The 20,936-nt window shown below is 33.7% G+C and overlaps 1 protein-coding gene across 1 annotated transcript in view; it reads left to right on the forward strand.

Annotated features, from left to right (window-relative positions):
* EPHA5 (EPH receptor A5) overlaps window positions 1-20,936 on the forward strand; it is a 302,370-nt gene that overhangs the window by 139,129 nt on the left and 142,305 nt on the right. The window contains exon 4 of the mRNA XM_029945331.1: window positions 3,955-4,290. Coding sequence (XP_029801191.1) covers window positions 3,955-4,290 — 336 coding nt within the window. The remainder of the gene's footprint in view (window positions 1-3,954; window positions 4,291-20,936) is intronic.

Below are 20,936 nucleotides of genomic sequence, written 5' to 3' on the forward strand. Positions count from 1 at the left end.
TGATGCTAACTTTCACCACTCTGAAGAAAGAGCATGATGCAACCTGTTGCATTCTATCACCATTTCCTCTAAAACAGGCATGATGTTTAATCTTCCAAAATAGGTGTTTTTTTTTTTTTACCAAATTTCAATTTTCTTGAGTAAGCATTGGAAAGTTTGAGTCTCTTTTATCACTTGCTGTTAGAAGCATTCATTTTCCCTAATTGAAAATTCAACATCTAAGAAAGATAAGGAATATTTTGTTTTATTTTGTGATTTCTTTTAGTGTTCATGATAGCTAAACATACCTTAGATGGACCCATTTCCCTATTCACATTAAACTTTTAAAAAATTTTTTCATTCTTCTTCTCCCAAGGCAGGCTTCTGACCACATAACCATGCAATAAATGGCACTTTTGCTTTTTTTTTTTTCTTACCTGCCTCACTAAACTACAAGGGCCAGTGAGAAGGTCATCTATAAATGCAGGTAGGAAACTCCACCTGGAGTGGTGGGGGTTGGCAAACAAGATTTAAGAGCCAAATATAAAACCAAATTTTTAGCTAGGACTTTCAAGCAGTTGTCACGTTTCTTATTAGTGAGTGGCCTTAACTACTATTAATTATGTCACATAATCATATCATTAGAATGACGAATAGTAAACATTTAATTCTGACATTTGCAGTGGAAGCATCCACATCCATTGATGTCTTTGGTGTTTTTGTTTTTCTAGCATTCCAGATTTCTGAGAAGAAAATACATGTATGTATTTTGACAAAATCCTTCCATAAATTTTCCACATTCAGCATCAATGGCAAATCAAAACTGAATCCCCCTCCTCATTACATTCAATATCCGTGACAATGCCTTGTTTTATTATTTTTCATACCAGGAAACTGTTGTTACCCTCAAAGATGATGATAAAACTTTTTGAAATCTAGTATTTATTCCAGAAAGTTCATTCTACTATTAAATATAAACAGGGATACAATTCCTTTAAAAAATGATCACAAACTGAAATTTTATCTGTATCTCAATGTCTGAATTTCATAGTGTCAGTGAGACATACTTTCGTAAGTTCTTGAATCATTAATATTAATTAGCTTTACATTGTTAGAGACCATTCTTTTATCACCAGATAACTTTATGGGTTAGGTGGTTACTAATTATAAACAATCCCTATTCAGATAAGCAAATGACATTATTATATACCCTTTTGGGAGGTTGCATTTGAATGGAGGAGATAATATTACGGTTGAATGTGATATACTTTGGTTATAGTAGAGATTATTTCAATTATTCAGAGCAAAAGAATGCCCAAGTAGAGGAAAATGTGACTAGACAATAGACTAGTAAATTAGGGAGAGAAAACCACATCTTGAATTATCTTTTAAATTTCCTTAATTTTCTAATAATTCTTTTCTTTAAGTGATCTAGCCATGATCTTTCTGTTTCTCAGCATAGAACCGAGTCTCTCTTTCTGTAAGTTCATTAAGTTTGGGACGAGACTGTGCTCTGGTGGCAGAGACTGCTTCGTCCTCTTACAGGACTTGAGACTTCAAATTTTCTGTTTCCAGGTGTGCGAATTTCTAATACGGTATTTCAAAACAACACTAATGTGTACGCATTTCTCAAAAGACTGTTGGGACTTGTGTAGAAGATCTTTCTAATATATAGTCTGTAAGCACGTGTGGTCCATTTTTAATTGCATTCACAGCACCATAAATACTGCAAATGTTCTCTTGAATGGATGGCTTGATTGATGATCAGGTGTTCACATGAGTATCTTGAATTTTGCTTTTGCTTTTGCTTTTTCAAATTAAAATTATAGTTCCAGTTCCTTCCACATATGTAATGTATAACATATGTAATATATAGTATATAGAAACCTAGAAAATAGAATGCTATAAATTTATAGAAAAAGAAAAACACAAAAAAGATTCTATGAATCTGCTTCAATCAAGGGTACATAGCTCTGTTTTGGTTCACATATAACATGTATTAGCAGGTGGTGGAATTTCGTTATTTTTAGGTGCATGTCCATCTGAGCTTCTACGTTTTTACCTCTACTTTAGGGCTTCACTTGAATTTGAGTTTCCTTTTGACATTAAGAGGCATACATGTCCCCACAAAATTTTGAGGGGCTGTTAGCACAGTCAGAAGGAAAAGAGGAGTCTGATGTATTTTTACAGATTTAGAGGAAAGGTATTAGATTTGGCCTTGTTTCAGTTGGCAGGGAGGAAAAACGTTTGATATCTTTTAAATGAGACATATTTCAAGTCTGTGTACCTTTTCTTCAGAAGAAAACCTGTAACATTTTGATCTCAAACAACATTTTTTCTGTAACTTTCCACTGTTAAATAAGCTAGAGTTTATAGTAAAAAAATAAGACTTGTATTTCCATCTTAAGTAATTGTTTCAACTTAAAAGTAAGTGTGTGTGAGTCGTATGTGTGGAAAAATTCAGAGTTCAACTATAAATATAGTCAAAGTGGGGATTGTTTTGGCAAAAATGACAACTCTTAGGTTATGGGGTCCTTTAATTTAAAAGACATTTTGTAAGAAACCTGTAGCTTTTTTATCATTTTATTTAAATTTAGTCTTAAACAGTCATGGCTTAATGAATGTGAGGTAAAAATTGAAAATAATCTCTATATTTAAAACAACAAATATTAAGATAAATAAGCTATGCCATCCCAAACAGCTTGATTTATAATTATGAACCATTCAGCTACCACTGTAATCCACTCTGTTCCCTGTTGGGAAAACTTTACTTATTACATCTGAAACAAATAAAAATGAATTTTTACTTCAGGAACATCTGACCATATGACATTAACAACTGCCTGAAGTTATAACTCTAAGTATTTGAAAATCAGCTGTGGAGATAGACATTATGAAATTCTTTTTTAAAAGACTTTTTTTTTTAACCAGTTTTAGGTTCACAATGACGTTTAGAGAGAGACGCAGATTTCCCATATATCCCTGGTCCACATACATGCAAAACCTACCTCTTAATCAACATCCCCCACCAGTGTAGTATACAACTGTCACTCTGATACGGAATTGGTTTTAGTTCTCTTCAGTAAGCTAATAATTAGTTTCAGAAATAATGTAAAATACAAAAGGATGTTGTTTATTATATATATATACATATATATATGTGTGTGTTTTGCTGATCCTTCAAGATCTGAAAACTTTCATTCTTACTCTCATAGTGTATTTAAGAGTTATTTATTAAATAAGTTTCTGATTTCCCATTAAGTAAAATTTACAATGTGCAGAGCTAGTGTATTAAAACAATATCAAAGTAAGTCAAGTTTTATTACATATTGTAGTGTCTGACCACTTAAACTCTAGATTTTTCCTGACATATGAGAAAGATTTCGAATGCTATTGGTGATTTATCTGTGGATATGCAATTTATTTTGAGGTAAGCTAAGGCTGTTTTACTTGCTTCAAAATTTGTAGTCAGGAGCCACACTGACAAATCCTATTTTCACTTGTGCTCATTGCTTAGTAAATCCTTCACGTGTACTCGCTAGGTTTCTGGGACAGATCTCAATGAGGAAGTAATCAGCTCAATCCCCAAGGAGGGTTTTTTTCTTGGATTTGCCAAAGGACTTACCACTTTTTGAATATATAATTTTTCATCTAAGGTTATTTTTGCATACATAGTTTTACTCCATACTTCTTTACATTTACAATAGGCAAAACATCTGTTTTAATGAAATGAGTGCTTATAATAATGCCAAGATAAGTTACTTCTGTAGGGTATAAATCCCACTACTGTCCCTACAAAACCCAAACAAGATTTTTCAAAGATTATTGCAAACTGATGACTCTTGCATTCTCCATACTTAAAAGATTGATTGCGAGTTTATTTTTTTTTCCTTTCCGACCAGGGACTTGTGTAGTAAACAATGCCTAATGTTATTATCTTAAAATATGTTTTTCTCACTTTACTTTGCAAACCAGGACCCCCCTCCGCTCCTCGGAATGCCATCTCAAACGTTAATGAAACTAGTGTCTTTCTGGAATGGATTCCCCCTGCTGACACTGGTGGAAGGAAAGATGTCTCATATTATATTGCATGCAAGAAGTGCAACTCCCATGCAGGTGTGTGTGACCAGTGTGGCGGTCATGTCAGGTACCTCCCCCGGCAAATCGGCCTGAAAAACACCTCTGTCATGATGGTGGATCTGCTCGCTCACACAAACTATACCTTTGAAATTGAGGCAGTGAATGGAGTGTCCGACTTGAGCCCAGGAGCCCGGCAATATGTATCTGTAAATGTAACCACAAATCAAGCAGGTAAGTGTGACGTCCAGCCAAATTATGTAGCTTGGGCCGAGCTCTGTCAATTTTCTCCATAGCTAAGTGAGGGCCAAACTGAGATCTGTAAGAGAAATTCTCATAAACCCGAGGGCCAGGACTTAAAGTAGAATACATCTCAAAAGGCTTCATAAACGAATAAAAGCCAAGGCTTTCTTAGCACTCTCATCCATGAACAGAGGGCTAAGAAAAAGATAAGTTTCAATTGATTTTTTTTATTACTAAAAAGTCCTTTCTAGCTCAAATCCATTCATTGCAAAAGTTTTATCTCAAATTTCAATTAATATAGCCCAAATCTACATATTTGTTTTTTTTTTTTTTTACTTTAAGTTTTTTGTTTATTTTATTAATTGAACACAATCAGATTTTATTTGCTTATTTGTTTGGCATTACAGCTGAATTTTCTTTGCATACTGAAATGGACTTTTCTTGTCATTTCTATTATTATCATAATAAACGTGTACAAATGAATTTTTCTTTGATAAATCCATTTATCAGCTTTAGAATAACTGTGAACTATACATGAAAACACAATTATGTTCCCTATGAAGCTTTTGGAATTTCTAGGGAGTAACTATTAGACAGTAGGGAGTACAGGTCTGCTTGTGCTACAGTTCCCCCATCGTTTCTACTCAGATATTCAATTTTAAGTAAATCAGTATAGAGGGCTTCTTTCCTGGTAAAACAAACCCAAAGATAAACTATGATTAAATTAAGATTTCATCCTATTTTGTGACAAGAATTATTCAAAGCCTGTGAGTAATTTATGACTTGTTTTTGTCAACAATCGAGTATCTGTGTGGTTTAAGGCATTAAATGCCACTTCCCTCTATTCCCTGGCCACAGTTCTCAATCCCTGGGCATAAAATTGCCACCTCATTAGTACCCCAGGTGGACTTTCATCAGTGAAGACATCTTTACTAGCAGTAGTCACAATGAAATAGGATGTGTTTGACTGAATTGAATTGGACTTAGTTCATTTAACATTAGTATAAGTTTGTAGGTTGTAGAATGACTTTGTTGACAAGAGAATGCTATCAGTAATCATGGCTTGACCAAAATAATTTGAATTGTTTAATGTGTCAGGTAAATCAAGCCATTACTTCTTGAGAAAAAAAGACACATGCAGTTGAAATCATAGTTGCTTCTTATTGATCAGACCAAGGGAAGTATTCAAGAACAGCCTGGGTAATATGAAAGTAATTGAGTAATTCACTAAAAATGATTCTAAATAGGCTAGGTTTTCTTGTCCAGTTGCATAGGTGTCCAAAGCATTTTTTTTTATCCTGAGAGAAAACATTGCCCACATGTATGCCACTTCCCTAAATGAATCATCTATATATTTTTCCATTTACTTCCTAATGAAGGTGGAACTAACAAAAGTGTTAAAGAACTGGATAGAAATAGTGAAAATTGAGTTTCCTTCACTATAGAGATAGCTGCTGGCAATACTGGTATATGTTAACATTCCATCACGGTATCTAGATGGCACAAGTGTTCAGTAAATGCGAACTGTCTTCCCACATCAGAACAACACTGACTTTACAGCATGCGATTTCAGGCTTCTTGTGCAACACCTTTCAACTTTATGTGGTGCTGTGTATGAATCTCCCATTAACATATTGAAAACATGTTTGAATAGGCATTCAGTGATTGAGTACAATCACTAAGGGTTATATTCCTCAGGGAGAATAATTTCTAGTTTGTATAACCTCAAGTTACTTGAACGATATTTCTCTGCTGAACTATATATAAGAAATGATTGTGTTTTTTAAGTGATATACTTAATAAATATTTGCTTTAGTTGTCTTTGACTTGGTAGTCTGTTCAGAGTGCAAAGTGTGGTTTTGATGTATAAATACTTTAAATACCATGAAAGAATACTTTTAATTCAGCTGTTCAAGGCATGGCTATCATGTAAAACAAACATTTGTATTCAGAGCAGATGTTTTGTTGACTCTTCGTTGCTGATTTTTTTTTTAGTTCTCAAGATACATGTACTATAAAAGGCTCACAAATCTATCCAAAAAAAAAAAAATCAAAACAAGAAGACATTCTTCTCAGTATCTGACATTTTAAATAAACCAAAGTCCTAATTTCCAAAATTCTTAACTTCAAATAGCTGTTAAGAAGTCTTGCATTGAATGTCATTACTGTGCACATTTATGAAGTACTGGCAGAATAGAAAGTGGGCTGTAGCAGTTTTTAATATTTGAATATTTTTAAGCATTAAACTAAAGAAAATTATTTTTGCATATGTGTTTTTTATATAAACTTGCTTTCATCAGATTTTAGCTTTATTTTCAACCTTTTTAAAGGACTTTTTCTGACAAATAAATTTCTTTCTTAATTTGTTTCAGATTTATAATTTGTTTTGGCATTTTCTGATTGATTTATTTTTCATGACATGAACACAATATGTTGTTGACTAAAATAAAATGCCTTCCTTAAAATAGCTTAATAAATGTTTTATTCATTGTCTTACTGGGGATTGTAGCCCAGGAGACAGTATTTCAAATTGCTCTTAAGAATTGCTCCAAAGCATGTCAGTTTACAGAGGATTATATGCAAAAAGCAGAATAGATATCTATCCTTGCAAACAGTTCTTCATCATATAGTTGCATGTCACTAGGTATAATCAGTCTGGTTGTAAACATTAAGGTTTACTGAGTTTCACAGACCCTTATTTCATCTTAATATATTATGTTTGATTCTTATTGGATTATTCAAAAACATTGTGTGTATGCCTCTGCTTTACTTATTTTCTGGTTTGCCTTGTTTTTGGTTTCTCCTCGAGGTCACTTGAGATGGTCACAGAAGGCTGACATCAGTCATCTACTACATGTTTTAGTGCATAGTATGAACTGTCCAGATTCAAAATTATATTTATAAAATACAAGAACAAAAACAGCAATTTTTTTTGCAAGATGAGAACCCTGCATTAAGCCAGGAACTGAAATTGATTAAGTAACCCTAACTAATTGGCCTATAAAAGTACATAATGATTTTGTGCTGAGGATAGTGATTAAATGACAATTTGTGGATGTTTATACACTATTTAAAATATTTTCCCTGTCATTATATCATTATGAAGTCTAGCATCTTGTTCTTGTGAGAAGTTGTCTAAATTCAATGGTACTTGTTTGCATGCAGTTTATTAGTAAAGTCAAAATATAATGTTTTGGGGCACCTGGCTGGCTCAGTCAATGGTCAGTCAATTTCTAGGTCATGACTTAGAGCCCCATGTTGGGAGTAGAGATTACTTAAATAACTAAACAAACCCAAAACAAAATATAGAGGTTTAAAAAAAGCTGAATAATGGAATTAGTTGGACTTTATGTTCCTTATAAAACGAAACAAATAGTACTGAGGTTGACAGGAAAGCATTGTAAAATTGTGAGGATTTTCATGGTCAAGAAAAATAAACATATTTGAAGGTGAAAGAATAAGGCCAAAAAGTAATTTACATGAAGGTAAAGGAATGCTGTCTGTGGAGAAAGAGGAAATGATAGGAAAATTTATTGGGATTATGTTAATTACGTAAAGATCTCTTAACAAATAGGTTGCAAAGTGAGTAAAATAATGAATATGCAAACCATGAATTATTTAAAATTCTTAATTTTAGAAAAGGGATAATACTGACTGAGGTCTTCCAGCTTTCGATTAAGTTGATATCTGTTTCATTCAATATATTCTTTCAAAAAGTTGAATTATACATGATTATTTTTCCTTCTAAAAAAGTATCTAAATTATTAACAACAACACTTCTGTTGTTCTGTTTTATGTTTAGGTTATCTAAAATGTCTCTCTTCTAGTTAGATGGATAGATGAATGAATGGATAGATATATGAATAGAGAGTGAGTGATACATCAACACATAGTGTGGAAATTAAAATTCCATTAAAAGCAAATATTTTTTAAAATAATGTTTTATTTATTTTTGATACAGAGAGAGACAAAGCATGAGAGGGGGAGGGGCAGAGAGAGAAGGAGACACAGAACCGGAAGCAGGCTCCAGGCTCTGAGCTAGCTGTCAGCACAGAGCCTGACGCGGGGCTCGAACCCACAAACGTGAGATCTGACCTGAGCCGAAGCCGGGGGCTTAACCGACTGAGCCACCCAGGCGCCCAAAAGCAAATATTTTTAAGGTTTATTATCTGCTTGAAAAATCGTGTGCATTATACTAGTCTCCCATAAACATATTTTTTAAAAAATTAAAAATAATTTTGCACTAGGCATACTGTATCAGATGCTAAAATTTATATATGTATTTAGATATGTAAATAAAATATACATATATTTAAAGATATGAAAATTATATTTTATCTCAGGAAAGATTTAGCTCATTCTAACAAAAAAAAGCACACAAACAAATCATGATGCAAAGTATTACAAATTAGTATACAAAGATAGAGAATTCTAATTCTAGAGTAAAATAGACCAAACTTTAATTGTTTTAAATTAATCTTAGGCTTTTAGATTCTATCCTCAGAGGGCTTGGTTTACATGATATGATTTGCAAAATGCAACAAACATTTTGGAAGAGATAACGCAACTTGTCCTAGACTATCAGAAGTATCACTAAGAAAGATGTTTTTATATTTTGGTGGTTTTCGTTTCTTCATTCTTGCAAAGGTATCTGGAGTAGATGATAATCCCATTTAATCAAGTACTTTCAGTTTGATGCCATTCATGCAGTGGCCCAGCATGATGTATCACAAGATGTTGAGATGATCAGGGTTCCTTGAAGACCAAATTATGCCGTAGAACAAGAAATGTAAGAGAATACTGAAACAAGATGGTGAAAGGAAATTGTTGCTCTTGCCAAGGTGGCAACAAATGTTTTCTGGTGGTTTCCGACTTTTGAGATGTTAAAGAAAAAGTTCATTTTCACTTGTTAGACCATACTAAACAATGATGAAGATATTTTTTGATTTTTGCCAGTGGAGAGATCATATTGGCTGTGTTTGTAATCACTATCCGATTAAATATGTTATTTGACAAGATTAGTTGGTCTTCTACTCAGACCAAACAAGTCATATAGTGTTCATAACCCTATTCCTTATTCTTCCATATTTTTTATGGTGACACTAAGTTCCACAAAGATAGGATACAGATTTGTGCCTACTCTTTTTATAAGATGGAGATACTTTAGTTTGACCATCACTGTAGTTTTAGAGCTTTTACTTCATGGCCTCAGAGACAAAGAAAAATTTTTTCCAGGTGCAAGGTAAAGTTTTCAAATATACACCAAGGATCTGAAGAAAGGATCAAAGAATACGATGGAGAAGGCATCGCTATGCCAATTGTAATATGGGCTCAGGACTAAATCTTATTCATCACATTACCCCCATAACATCCTCTCAGATCAGTGTATCTGAGTTCACAGGGGTTAATGTTAGCTCACACACAGTATTAACATGACTTGTTAAAGGTTTGGTCATTCACCCCTCTCCCTCCTCATTTATTTAGAAATGGTCAGAAATACTTTTCAGAAAAGCTGAAAGGCAGATGTACAATACTAACGTGTTGCCTATTGCACAGTCGTTCTTGAGGGGCCACACCCTTATTATTTTACTGCAGTTTCAACTTCTGTGTTCTTAAGTATAGAGAATAGAAATGATGAAGATTTTTGTTTATAAATGTGGCACTATGGATTTATTTCTTATAATTAGGATAGAGAAGATGTCTTCTGGGCCCTTCCTAAAGACATAAGAAGTGAATAGTTTCATGGGTCGTAAAAAATAAATCTACTTTAACACTTCTTTTTAATTCCTTCTTCCACATTTTAACAAGTTTTTCCCAGTTTTTGAACTTTATTTAACTTTAGCTACCTTTCAGTCCAGATTTTGGTCAACAGATTGAAGAAATATTTAGCACTTGTACCAGTGACTTGGAGAAGCACATTGAATCTAGAATCGCTAATCATGCATTTATACTAGCTTGAAATAGATTGTTTCTAGCTGCTATACATCTGAGAAACTCATAAAATCCACTTTTACACACATTTCCCATGCTTGGGCAAATTTAAATTATAGAATCTTATGAGTTTCATAGCCAAGTAGCTTCTTGTCTCAATATAGACTAGGTAACCGGCTTTCAAGTTTATATCAGTATCCTGAGTTCAGATGGAGTAGTAGGTTTAGGCAGAAAGAGAATTGCTTCCATCTATCAGTTAACAATCTTAGATAAGTGGAGAGCTTGGTAATGAAGGCACAAGGAACCACTTCCTCAGTCAGATGTGGAACAGCTGAATCAGGTAGCAAGAGAGACTCTGTAAGTTTTAGAAGTTGAGAAAATACAGAATCATCTGAACTCTTCCACATATCTGCATTTCAATGCTCAGGATTTCACTTTTTTCCAATCACTGGCCTCATTTTCTCATATAACAATGCAATAAGTTCAATTATTTTTACATTTCAGAAATTCTATGGAATAAGACAGATTTTGCTGTGTACCTCTGTTATCCTTTTCACTGTAAGAGGACTTTTGGCGGCTCAAAATAATTTGAGCTGAATACTAAAATTTTAAGTTCTGGGGCGCCTGGGTGGCTCAGTCGGTTAAGCGTCCGGCTTCAGCTCACATCATGATCTCACGATTGGGGATTCGAGCCCCACATCAGGCTCTGTGCTGACAGCTAGCTCAGAGCCTGGAGCCTGCTTCACATTCTGTATCTCCCTCTCTCTCTGACCCTCCCCTGCTCACGCTGTCTCTCTCTGTCTCTCAAAAATAAATAAAAAACATAATTTTTTTTTAATTTTAAGTTCTTATTTTGTTTCTTTAAATTCTGTAGTGCAGTTGGATACAGCCAATTCTTCCCATAATTCCTCTATTTCTTACACTTTTATAGGACTAAAGAAGGTGGTATTTGGTCACCTAAAACATTGCTTTCAAGAGGCACTTTATTTGAGGTGACCACGGCTGATGAAATGTATGTCAGAAATTGTAAAATTATCACCCCTTAATGTTAAATAGGTCTTTGCTACATTGAAATACAGCCAAGTCAAGTCATAGGTTCTATATTCCCATTTCCTTTAAGACTGTTACCTGAAACATTTCTCTTTGGGGAACAATTTTTGTTTTTAAATTCTGTTTTCTTGAGAATAAAATCTACTCTGGCTGGTTTAGACAGAAGAGGTCTTTAATACAGGATATTAAGTGGGACGTACAATCGTTGAGAAGATTAGATTCAGAGATTAAAGGCTATGTTTCCAGAATAAATGCTCAATACTCTGCCACCAAATTAGCCTGATGAAGGGGAACATTGCCACTGCAATTGTCAAGCAATAAGTGGTGGAGACTTGACTTTATTGTCATTACTGTTGCCCCTTGTGTCAAAGCTTGTACTGAAAAATCTTTAGTATTGTTACCAGAAAATATTCATATTTTGCAACCACTTTCACCAGTAAAAAGCAAAAACAAACAAACAAACAAAAAACCCCAAACAAACAAACAAACAAACAAACACAAAAACAAAAGAGAGAACTTCATGAAGAGCTTGGTTTCTTAAGTTTCCTGTCTGAATCAATAGTTTGCCTGGGCAAGTCTGTTTGATAGATCTCAAGCTATATGTCTTTTTCTAGCAGAAAAGGAACCTGGATGTTTTTGAGTTCTGATTTCTATGTTGGAGAGATAAGGTTTATTACCTCAGTTTTATAAATACCTAAAGGGGCATTCAAACTATGATATATGATGAATTTATTCAAAGTTGAATGAAAATTTCTACATGGCAGTTGCTAGACACGTTATCTCTAATATTTTGGGAAAATTTGTTTGCTCAAGTAATTAAGATTTGTCCATCCAAACTCTTTATTTTTCCTCTCCTTCCTTTCTTCCGTTTCTATTTTCTTCCTCCCTTCCTTTGTTCTTTCACATATATGTACATATATAAATTTGTATTTTATGTGATATATTTTATATTTCTCATATATATATTTGTATGTCAAGTTGTGAGGGTTGAGTTAATAAGATGTCTCAACTCATGGCACATTGCCATCTTTGAATGATGACACAAGGCTCTCACTCGGTTTATGGATTTTCTTATGTCTCAAATTTGTCATTTTTATATACAAAAGAACAGATTCATTATGTGTTGTGGTGTTTTTTGCAATTGTTGTTCATATGTATTCTTATCAAATATTTATGTAATATTGCACACACATTTTTATTTTAATGTAATGGTATATTAAATATTTCATTCTCTCTACTCATTTTTTTCACCATAATCTAAATATTTTGTGGATCTACCCATGTGGCTTTTGGCTATCTTTTTGCCTGTAACTATTCATACTTTCACTATACACATCAGCTCTCCCAGTATCAGAGCTCTGGATTCTCTGACTACCCAATCTGTGAACATTCTTTTTTCAGTTTAAGTCCTAATTCAGTGAATTTCATTCAGTGTACAAAATTTTCTTTTAGAAAAAAGAAAAGAAAAACAATAAAACTAGTAGATTACATTTTCAGTGATTTTCTTTTGTCCCTGCTCCATGTACCTAATAAAGTTTTATTGCCTTAAAAATGAAATACACAGAGTAGAAACTGAGTGTGTGTGTGTGTGTGTGTGTGTGTGTGTGTGTGTGTGTGTGACTCTCTTGCACAGAGCAGTAGATTAGTACACTGGTTATGTTTCTAGATTGTGGAGCCAGACTTTCTGGTTTCCGTAGTGTCATTGCCACTAACTAGCTGTGTGACTTGGGAAAGTTACTTAGATCTGCCAGACACTAAATGATAGTATCTATGACATAAGATGGTTGCAAGGATTAAATGAGTTACTATCTACAAAACAATCAATGTAATGCCTAACATGTAAAAAAGTATTAGTAAATGTTGTATATCAGCATTTAAGAAGTCTTTCAATATTATTTTAGATATTATTGATCCATGGGAGAACTATAAGATAAATAGATTTTAGAATTTACAAGCTTTATATAGAGGAAGTAAGTGAGGCACAAGGGAAAAAACATTCAAAGGCAAAAACAAACATATACAACCTCTAACTTTACAAATAAAAAAAGCAGCTGCTTCAAAGTTGGAGGAATAAAACAAGAATATTATTTTCCAATTGTGAGTCTATATTCAATAATTTCCTAAAACACTGGGTTTTATGTTAGCATTGAAGATTTTCTAGTTTTAATAAAATATCTAGCAATAACATAAGAAAACGAAAATAAAAGAATCAAAGTAAGAGCAAGAACAGGGAAAACACCTTGTAAATTAAAATAACAATAATACAACAATACATAAAAATAAAAAATAAAACTGGAAGCTCATAAAAACAAACAAACAAAAAAGAAAATAGACAATACTTTTTATTTGAATCAAAATATATTCAGAAAACTATGAATTTTGTTAACTACGTCATTATTGTGTGTGGATCAATATTAATTATGGTCCATTATTAAAGTTTCGGAGGAAAAGTATCTAAGAGACAAATGTTACATTTAATTACATAGCATGAGCATCTCTACATTGTCCACATATGGATGCTTCCGTGACCAGATGATTATTATGGCTGCGAACAAAAAGCTTCTAATTTTGCCAAACGAAGCCACCCATCAATATGGAAACTTGGCTTAAGTGAGGTGCAAGTTCTGTGCTTGTTCCTATGCCTATTTGCTGTTCCGAAAACATTGCTCAAAGATAAGGTTCTAGTCTAATTAGTTTGTCCATAATTCATCTCTGGTTTATTTATTAAGGATTACTGGATGGGGTGCAATATTTTCAGATGTCATCAAACTTCTTGTTTGACTCACGCTTTAGAAACATGTGAAAGATCATCTGGTTTCTAAGCAGGCACTTCAGAGTCTTCCATTTCCTCTCCTTCTCCCTCCTTACAGACTGTGGTGACGACAGAAACAGTGATGGCTAACATGTTTCAGCACTTACGGTGTGCACATTGCCATGTGAAGAACTTGATTTGCGTTTTCTTGTTTGATCCTAGCAATATCGTCATGACATAATATTATTATTATTCCCATTTTTAGGATGAAGAAACTGACGTTTAAAGATGTGAAGTGCTTTGCCCAAGGTCACAAATCTAGTAAGTGAGGGAATAGGAATCTAAACTAAGAAATTCTTACCCTGGAGCCATGATACTCTGAATCACTAGTAAATACTGCACATGCTACTCCTTTCCCTGAAACCTATTTCTTTACATCACCGTCCTAGATAGCTCAGTCTTCCGATCTGCTTAAATCTCTGCTTCCTGAAGAAAAGCTTTCTCTGCTTTCCAGCTTAGACAATACCTCTCTAAACATAACCTGGTGCACGAAGCACTGTAACTATTTCCTCTCTTGTCTATGTTTTTGGACTTTCCTTAGGGGTCGCTACAGTGCCTAACTCTCGTGTTTGTTCAAAGAGTTTATAAATGAATGAGTTTGATGGTTTCTATATTATTCAAATTAGTGTTATAATTCCAGTTACTTGTAGTGATGTTGATGTATAATGTGTTTTAAAGGTTTTTGGAATTCTTCAAAAAATTTTGTACCAAATTTTTGTTTGTGCTGGGTGTCCTTATTTATTTATTTTTAAATTAAGGATCTACAGGCAGAGCCTAAATTGGCATTCATAGGGTTACATTCTCCAAGACTTTAAAATAAGATATTGCTACTTAAGTTCCACTAGTTTGCTGGTGTACCTGCTTTCTTAACCTCTCTTCTTTAGACACTCTATTCTTGACAAAATGTTTCACTGAGGATGACTGTACCCATTCTAGGGAAGGATTTTATATGATTGCTGTGCTATTTAAGGACAATGCATGGTATTTTCAGTCTTAATGTGTTTAAGGACTCCACACCTCAATTTGTGATTTAGTATATCCACAGGAGGGCCTGAGAATCTGCATATTCTCTCTCTCTCTCTCTCTCTCTCTCTCTCTCTCTCTCTCTTGCACACACACACACACAAACATATAGTCAATGATTCTGCTGCAGGGTTATGTTTGGCCTCCACTTAAGAATGATTATACTTGTGAGAAGTTCTGATATTTCTTGCCTATCCTTCCTTTCTAGGCAAATAGTGACAACTCTTTCATCAGGTTTGCTTGATGTTGCTTTCCCCTAAAGCTGTCTACAAAATATCTGCTGACAGTCTGTTTTAACACCAGCAAGGATTTTGTTAATACTATTTTTTCCCTCTAATCTAGATACTCTATTCTGCCCATTCCTCACTTGCGAGCTGGTTTTAAACTGCTCTTTTGTGTCAGTTCTGGTTGCAAACTGATTTCCTATTCGACAGAAACATGGCCAATGATCCATTTCCTCTGTGAACCATCAAACATTCTTGTGGCTCAGCTCAGAATCAGAGCAGCTCAGCATTTGAACTATTCAATCATTTATCTCATTGGCATGTGTGCTATGAACTTATTTGCGTAAAGATGCATATCGTAGATTGATATGAATAGAATATCAATTTCTTTAAAACCTTTACTCTGAAGTGCCATTGTCCTTTATTACTAGTCCTTGAGAACTAAGTTCTGAAAGCATTCCCAATGGCTTGGTGTCATGTAAATCTTCTTTGTGTGCTCTTTAGAAGTAGTATAATAGTGAAACCATAGATGCAAAATCATGTTTAAATTACGCATATGCATGAGTCCTCTATTAAGTTCAAAATGAAGTTTTCTTAGAATACTGAAACTTATTTTTTTTTTGGCAAAACTTATTGGAATGACTTGTTCATGTTATTTTCCCCAAATTGACTGTCATGCATTCAAACGCCCAATATTTATTCAGTACCTCCTGCATTCATTACACTCTACTGAGCATTCTGAAAGATACACAACAAGTATTTGAAGACATGTTTTATCCTTACAGGATTTTATCTGCCCACTAAAGAATTAAATATGGTCTATTAAAGTAAAAAACAATTATAAAGGAATTGATGACACTTTGGGCATTAAGGTGAGCAGTAATAGCATCAATTTCATCTTTGAATGACATTATTGACTTGCTGACTTCACATTATCTTTTTTTTCTATTTTTTCTTCCTTATCACATATACATCTGTAAAAGCATTCATTCAAATCCACTTAGTCATGATATACAGGTGCATTTATTAAAAATAGATGCCAAACCACTTCTTAACTGCCTTTCTGTCTATTTAAATGGTAATGCCTTGTTTGGTAAACATCAATAAAGCCTAATAATCCTTGCTGATAATGACCTGTTGTTGAGTGATATACTAACACAAAATGAGGTGAGAAAAGAAATATCCTAAGGTTATTTGTGGAGAGCATTTTCATTTACTCTGTTTTATCTAATTTTATTAATAATTGGCAGTATATTTGATATGTTATTGGAATATAGTCAGAAAAAGTTGCCTATCTTGTAGTTTGACACAATGATTCCAATATCTTCTTTATCAAAACAAACATCAAAATTGAGGAATTTTTTTGAAGATATGAATATTTTCCATTAAACAAAATACACTTTGAGTGCCAGCTTTTTGATCTTACTTTTTACAAATTTACCTCCATTAGTAAGAAAAGAGAGGCTAGTTTATTTAATCTTCAAGCCTAGGAAGCTTGAGGATATGACTTGCATTGCAAACTGATGTTTAGATTATGTATAAAGCAAATTATTTCTTTTATACTTGTAGTACAGATCAAATATAAATAAATATTATTGCAACTGTGCAGTTTCTCTGCTTTAGTTATATCTGCTTATTCAAAATACATGTCAGAATGCCTAAAAAAGACAAAAAATAACAAGCATAGGCAAGGATGTGGAGAAAAAGAAACTTTTGTGCACTTTTGGTAGGAATGTAAACTGGTGCAGCCACTGTGGAAAACTGCATGGGGGGGCGGCCCTCAAAATATTAAACATAGGAGTATCATATGACCTAATAATTCCACCACTGGGTATTGACTTAAAGAAAATGAAAACACTAATTAAAAAGACATATGTATCCTTCTGTGTATAGCCAAGATATGGAGCAACCTAAGTGTTCATCAGTAGGTAAATGAATAAAGAACACACACACACACACACACACACACACACATATGCATCCATTAGAATATTACACAACATTAAAAATCAGATTTTGACATTTGTGAGAGCATAGATGAACCTAGAGGATATTATGCTAAGTGAAAAAGCAAATATATGCTTTAACTCCTATGTGAAATCTAAAAACAAAACAAATGAATACACAAACAAATGAAAAGCAAAATCAAACCTGTAAATACACAGACCAAACTGGTTGCCAGAGTGAGGGAGGTTGGAAAAATGAACAAAATTTGTTAAGAGAAGTGAGGGATACAGGCCTCCAGTTATGGAATGAATAAGTCATAGGAATAGAGTCAGTAATACTGTTATAACATATGGTGACAGATGGTAGCTATACTTGTGGTGAACATAACATACAGTGATATTGAATCACTCTGCTCTACACCTGAAACCAATATAACATTGTGTGCCAACTATACTCAAAAGTTTGAAAAAATAATAAAGTGAATTTAGAGGATCTTTATTTTTTAAAGTTTTTATTTTTTCCTGATAAAAGTCTTGAAAGATGAAAATTTTTATTATCCAAAAATTATTAATCTGCCAAGTTATAATTTCTGTTATCAATAGTCTAATCTTACTGATAAGGCTTCCCTTGTTATTAGTTGTACTTAACTAATCCTCTATAGCTATAAAGGGAAAAACTTTTATATTTTATCTTAGGTTTTTATTTATTTATTTATTTATTTATTTATTTATTTATTTATTTATTTTGAGAGAGAGAGCATGCATGTGAATTAAAGGGAGGGGCAGACAGAGAGAGGGACAGAGAGAGTCCCAAGCGTGAAGCATGACACAAAGCTTGATCCCACGAACCATGAGATCATGACCTGAACCAAAATCAAGAATTGGATACTTAACTGACTGAGCCACCCAGATGCATGAAATACTTTTATTTTATACAGGAAGAAAAAACTGTGTCTAAAAACTAAATTGGTAGTGTTTCAAAGTTATTATTGGTAGTAATGGGAATTGTGGTAGTAGCTTAGTGATTTATTTTTTTTAATAATCAAAAATTATATGTGAGAATAAAATGATTCAAAGATTGAATGAGTAATTTTTAACATTTTTTAAACATATTTAAATATGATGCTGATATTGATACTTTTGGAGAGATGCGAATCATTCAGTTGTCCATGGGATTTATATGTATCTTTCTGGGGACTAGGACTGAAAACATTAGTGGCTTGTACTTAAAACTGTGAATCACACCTTCTGTATTTGGGAGGAGACTTTAATGTTATGTAGTCGGACATTTTACTTTTTAAAGTGCTATTATTATTTCTAGCCTTTCTATTACTTTAAGTCTTTTAAAGAAAAAAATCCAACACTGTATGTTGCTCTGTTGTCTTTAATCAAGAGAGATAGCATTCAAAAAGTTGGTTATTAGAGATTGCATTCACAAGTATGGTTATTGGAGATAGTATTCACAAACTTGGTTATTGTAGATATAGTATTCACAAACTTGGTTATTACACGGCAGCAGAAAATTCTATTATTATGTGTGTAGAACATTTCTCACAGTCTTTAGTTAATTCCATATGAGATGAGGTTCTGGGGCTCAAAACTGTATGGAATTTTATAAGGACTAACCATGACTGTTTTGAAAAACAACTACTGTTTGTTTTGTTAGAAAATGACCTCGATGGTACAATTAGACTCTGGTTTATCAACAGTTTACCCTTCCTTGATTTCCTTATTTGTTTTTGTCTAGCAATGTGAATAGTTTCTTTCATACTGAATCAAAATTCATCATAAAATTCTTGACTAAATGTTTTTTAACCTTAAAATAAGAATGATTGTAGTAAAAACAAATGACTCTAAACAAGTGGCTCCTGAAATACCTAGCCCTTCTTTTTTTAAAAAATATATTTATTTTTTGGCTTTTTTTGCACTTCATTTTGTAATTTATTTCATTATACCCATCAATTTGTACATTTTTAGTCCTCAAAGTTTTGCCCTGGAGCCTTTTCTTTTCTTATTTAAAAAACTAGGATATTTCATTCCACAAACATGCATGACTGTGTAAATATAACAAACTCACCCAAACTTGGTGTCTTAAAATAATAACAATTTTTTATTTTTATTTTTTACAATATGATGAATCCACAGTCCTATATTTTACTCAGTACTCAGCACAAGTATCCTCAACCCCCTTTATCTATTTCACCCATGATAAATGACTATTTTTTTATTGTTTATTTTTGAGAGAGAGAGACAGACAGACAACATGAGTAAGAGCGGGCCAGAGAGAGAGAGAGAGGGAGACACAGAATCAGGAGCAGGCTCTAGGCTCTGAGCTGTCAGCACAGAACCTGATGTGGGGCTCAAACTCACAAACCGCAGGTTCATACCTGAGCCAAATTCTGGTGCTTAACCAACTGAGCCACTCAGGTGCCCCAGTAAATGACTATTTTTCTCAGTATTCTACATATCTGTTAGGTATTTCATCCTGCTTCAGACTGCTTACTCATCCTTACACAGCTGTTGGTTAGATAGGTGACTATATTAGTTTTCTATGGCTGTTGTAACAAATTTAGCACAAAATTAGTCTCTTAACACAAATTTATTAACATAAATTTCTATTAAGTGAGACTCCAACAGGATCTCATTAGGCTAAAATCAAGTATCTCTAAAAGTCATGTTTTTTCTGAGGGCCCTAAGAAAAAATTGACTTCCTTATCTTTCCAGCTTCCAGAAGATGTCAGCATTCCTCAGTTTGTGGACCCCTTCCAACCTCTAATCCAGCAATGGTGGCTTAAGCCCTTTTTGCATTTCCTCTTCTACCTCCTTCTTCACTCTAATGCACCCTTAATGAATCCACCCAGATAACCCAGGATAATGTCATTATATGCTGATTAACAACCTAACATCCATCCCCAACTTTAATTTTCCTTTGCCATATAATGTGACATACCCAGAGGTTCTGGAGATTAGGACATGGACATCTTTGGAAGACCATAGTTCTGCTTACTACAGTGACTCTGTTGATTTTGACTAAACTCCCCTATACATCAGAAGATCAGCAAACTGATTTATTTAGGAAGGCCTTGGTTGGGATATCTGGACTTTTCTCCATATGGTAGTTCAATTTGTAGTTTGTCTCTTTGTTGAAGTTACGTTTCCAAGAGAAATAGGAATCACACATTGTTTTCTGTTGACGGAAACAAGTCACAAGGCTGGTCCAGTCCAAAAGATTCTGCAGTCACATTAATGATTTTGGTTTATTTTCTAGGCATGGAAGCTCTCTAGTGCTTTCTGACATTCATATGTGTTGTTCTGACTGGCTGGCATTAAACCATTTCTCTCTCCTCTATCCCATTGAGTGGAAGACAATTTCATCTCTGCTTAGGTTTGTTACGGGTGTGGTCCATTTGGAAACAAATGGGAGAGGCACGTCTCACTCTGCTTTAGTGCCATCTCTTTTATATTTTGAATTTGAATAAGTATCTTGTTTATCCCATTGGTGGTTAAGGGGCTATCACTTTGGCATGTCTCATTTATGCTTTTTGTTCCCATATGTGAGAAAGATGTGAGGAATTCATGTGAACAGCTATCAGCCTAAATACAGTGGGGTGGCTTGCCTAGAAGGAAAGGGACGTGCTACAGGAAGGATAA

This window comes from Suricata suricatta, chromosome 1 (assembly GCF_006229205.1).
Source record: "Suricata suricatta isolate VVHF042 chromosome 1, meerkat_22Aug2017_6uvM2_HiC, whole genome shotgun sequence".
Taxonomy (NCBI): Eukaryota; Metazoa; Chordata; class Mammalia; order Carnivora; family Herpestidae; genus Suricata; species Suricata suricatta.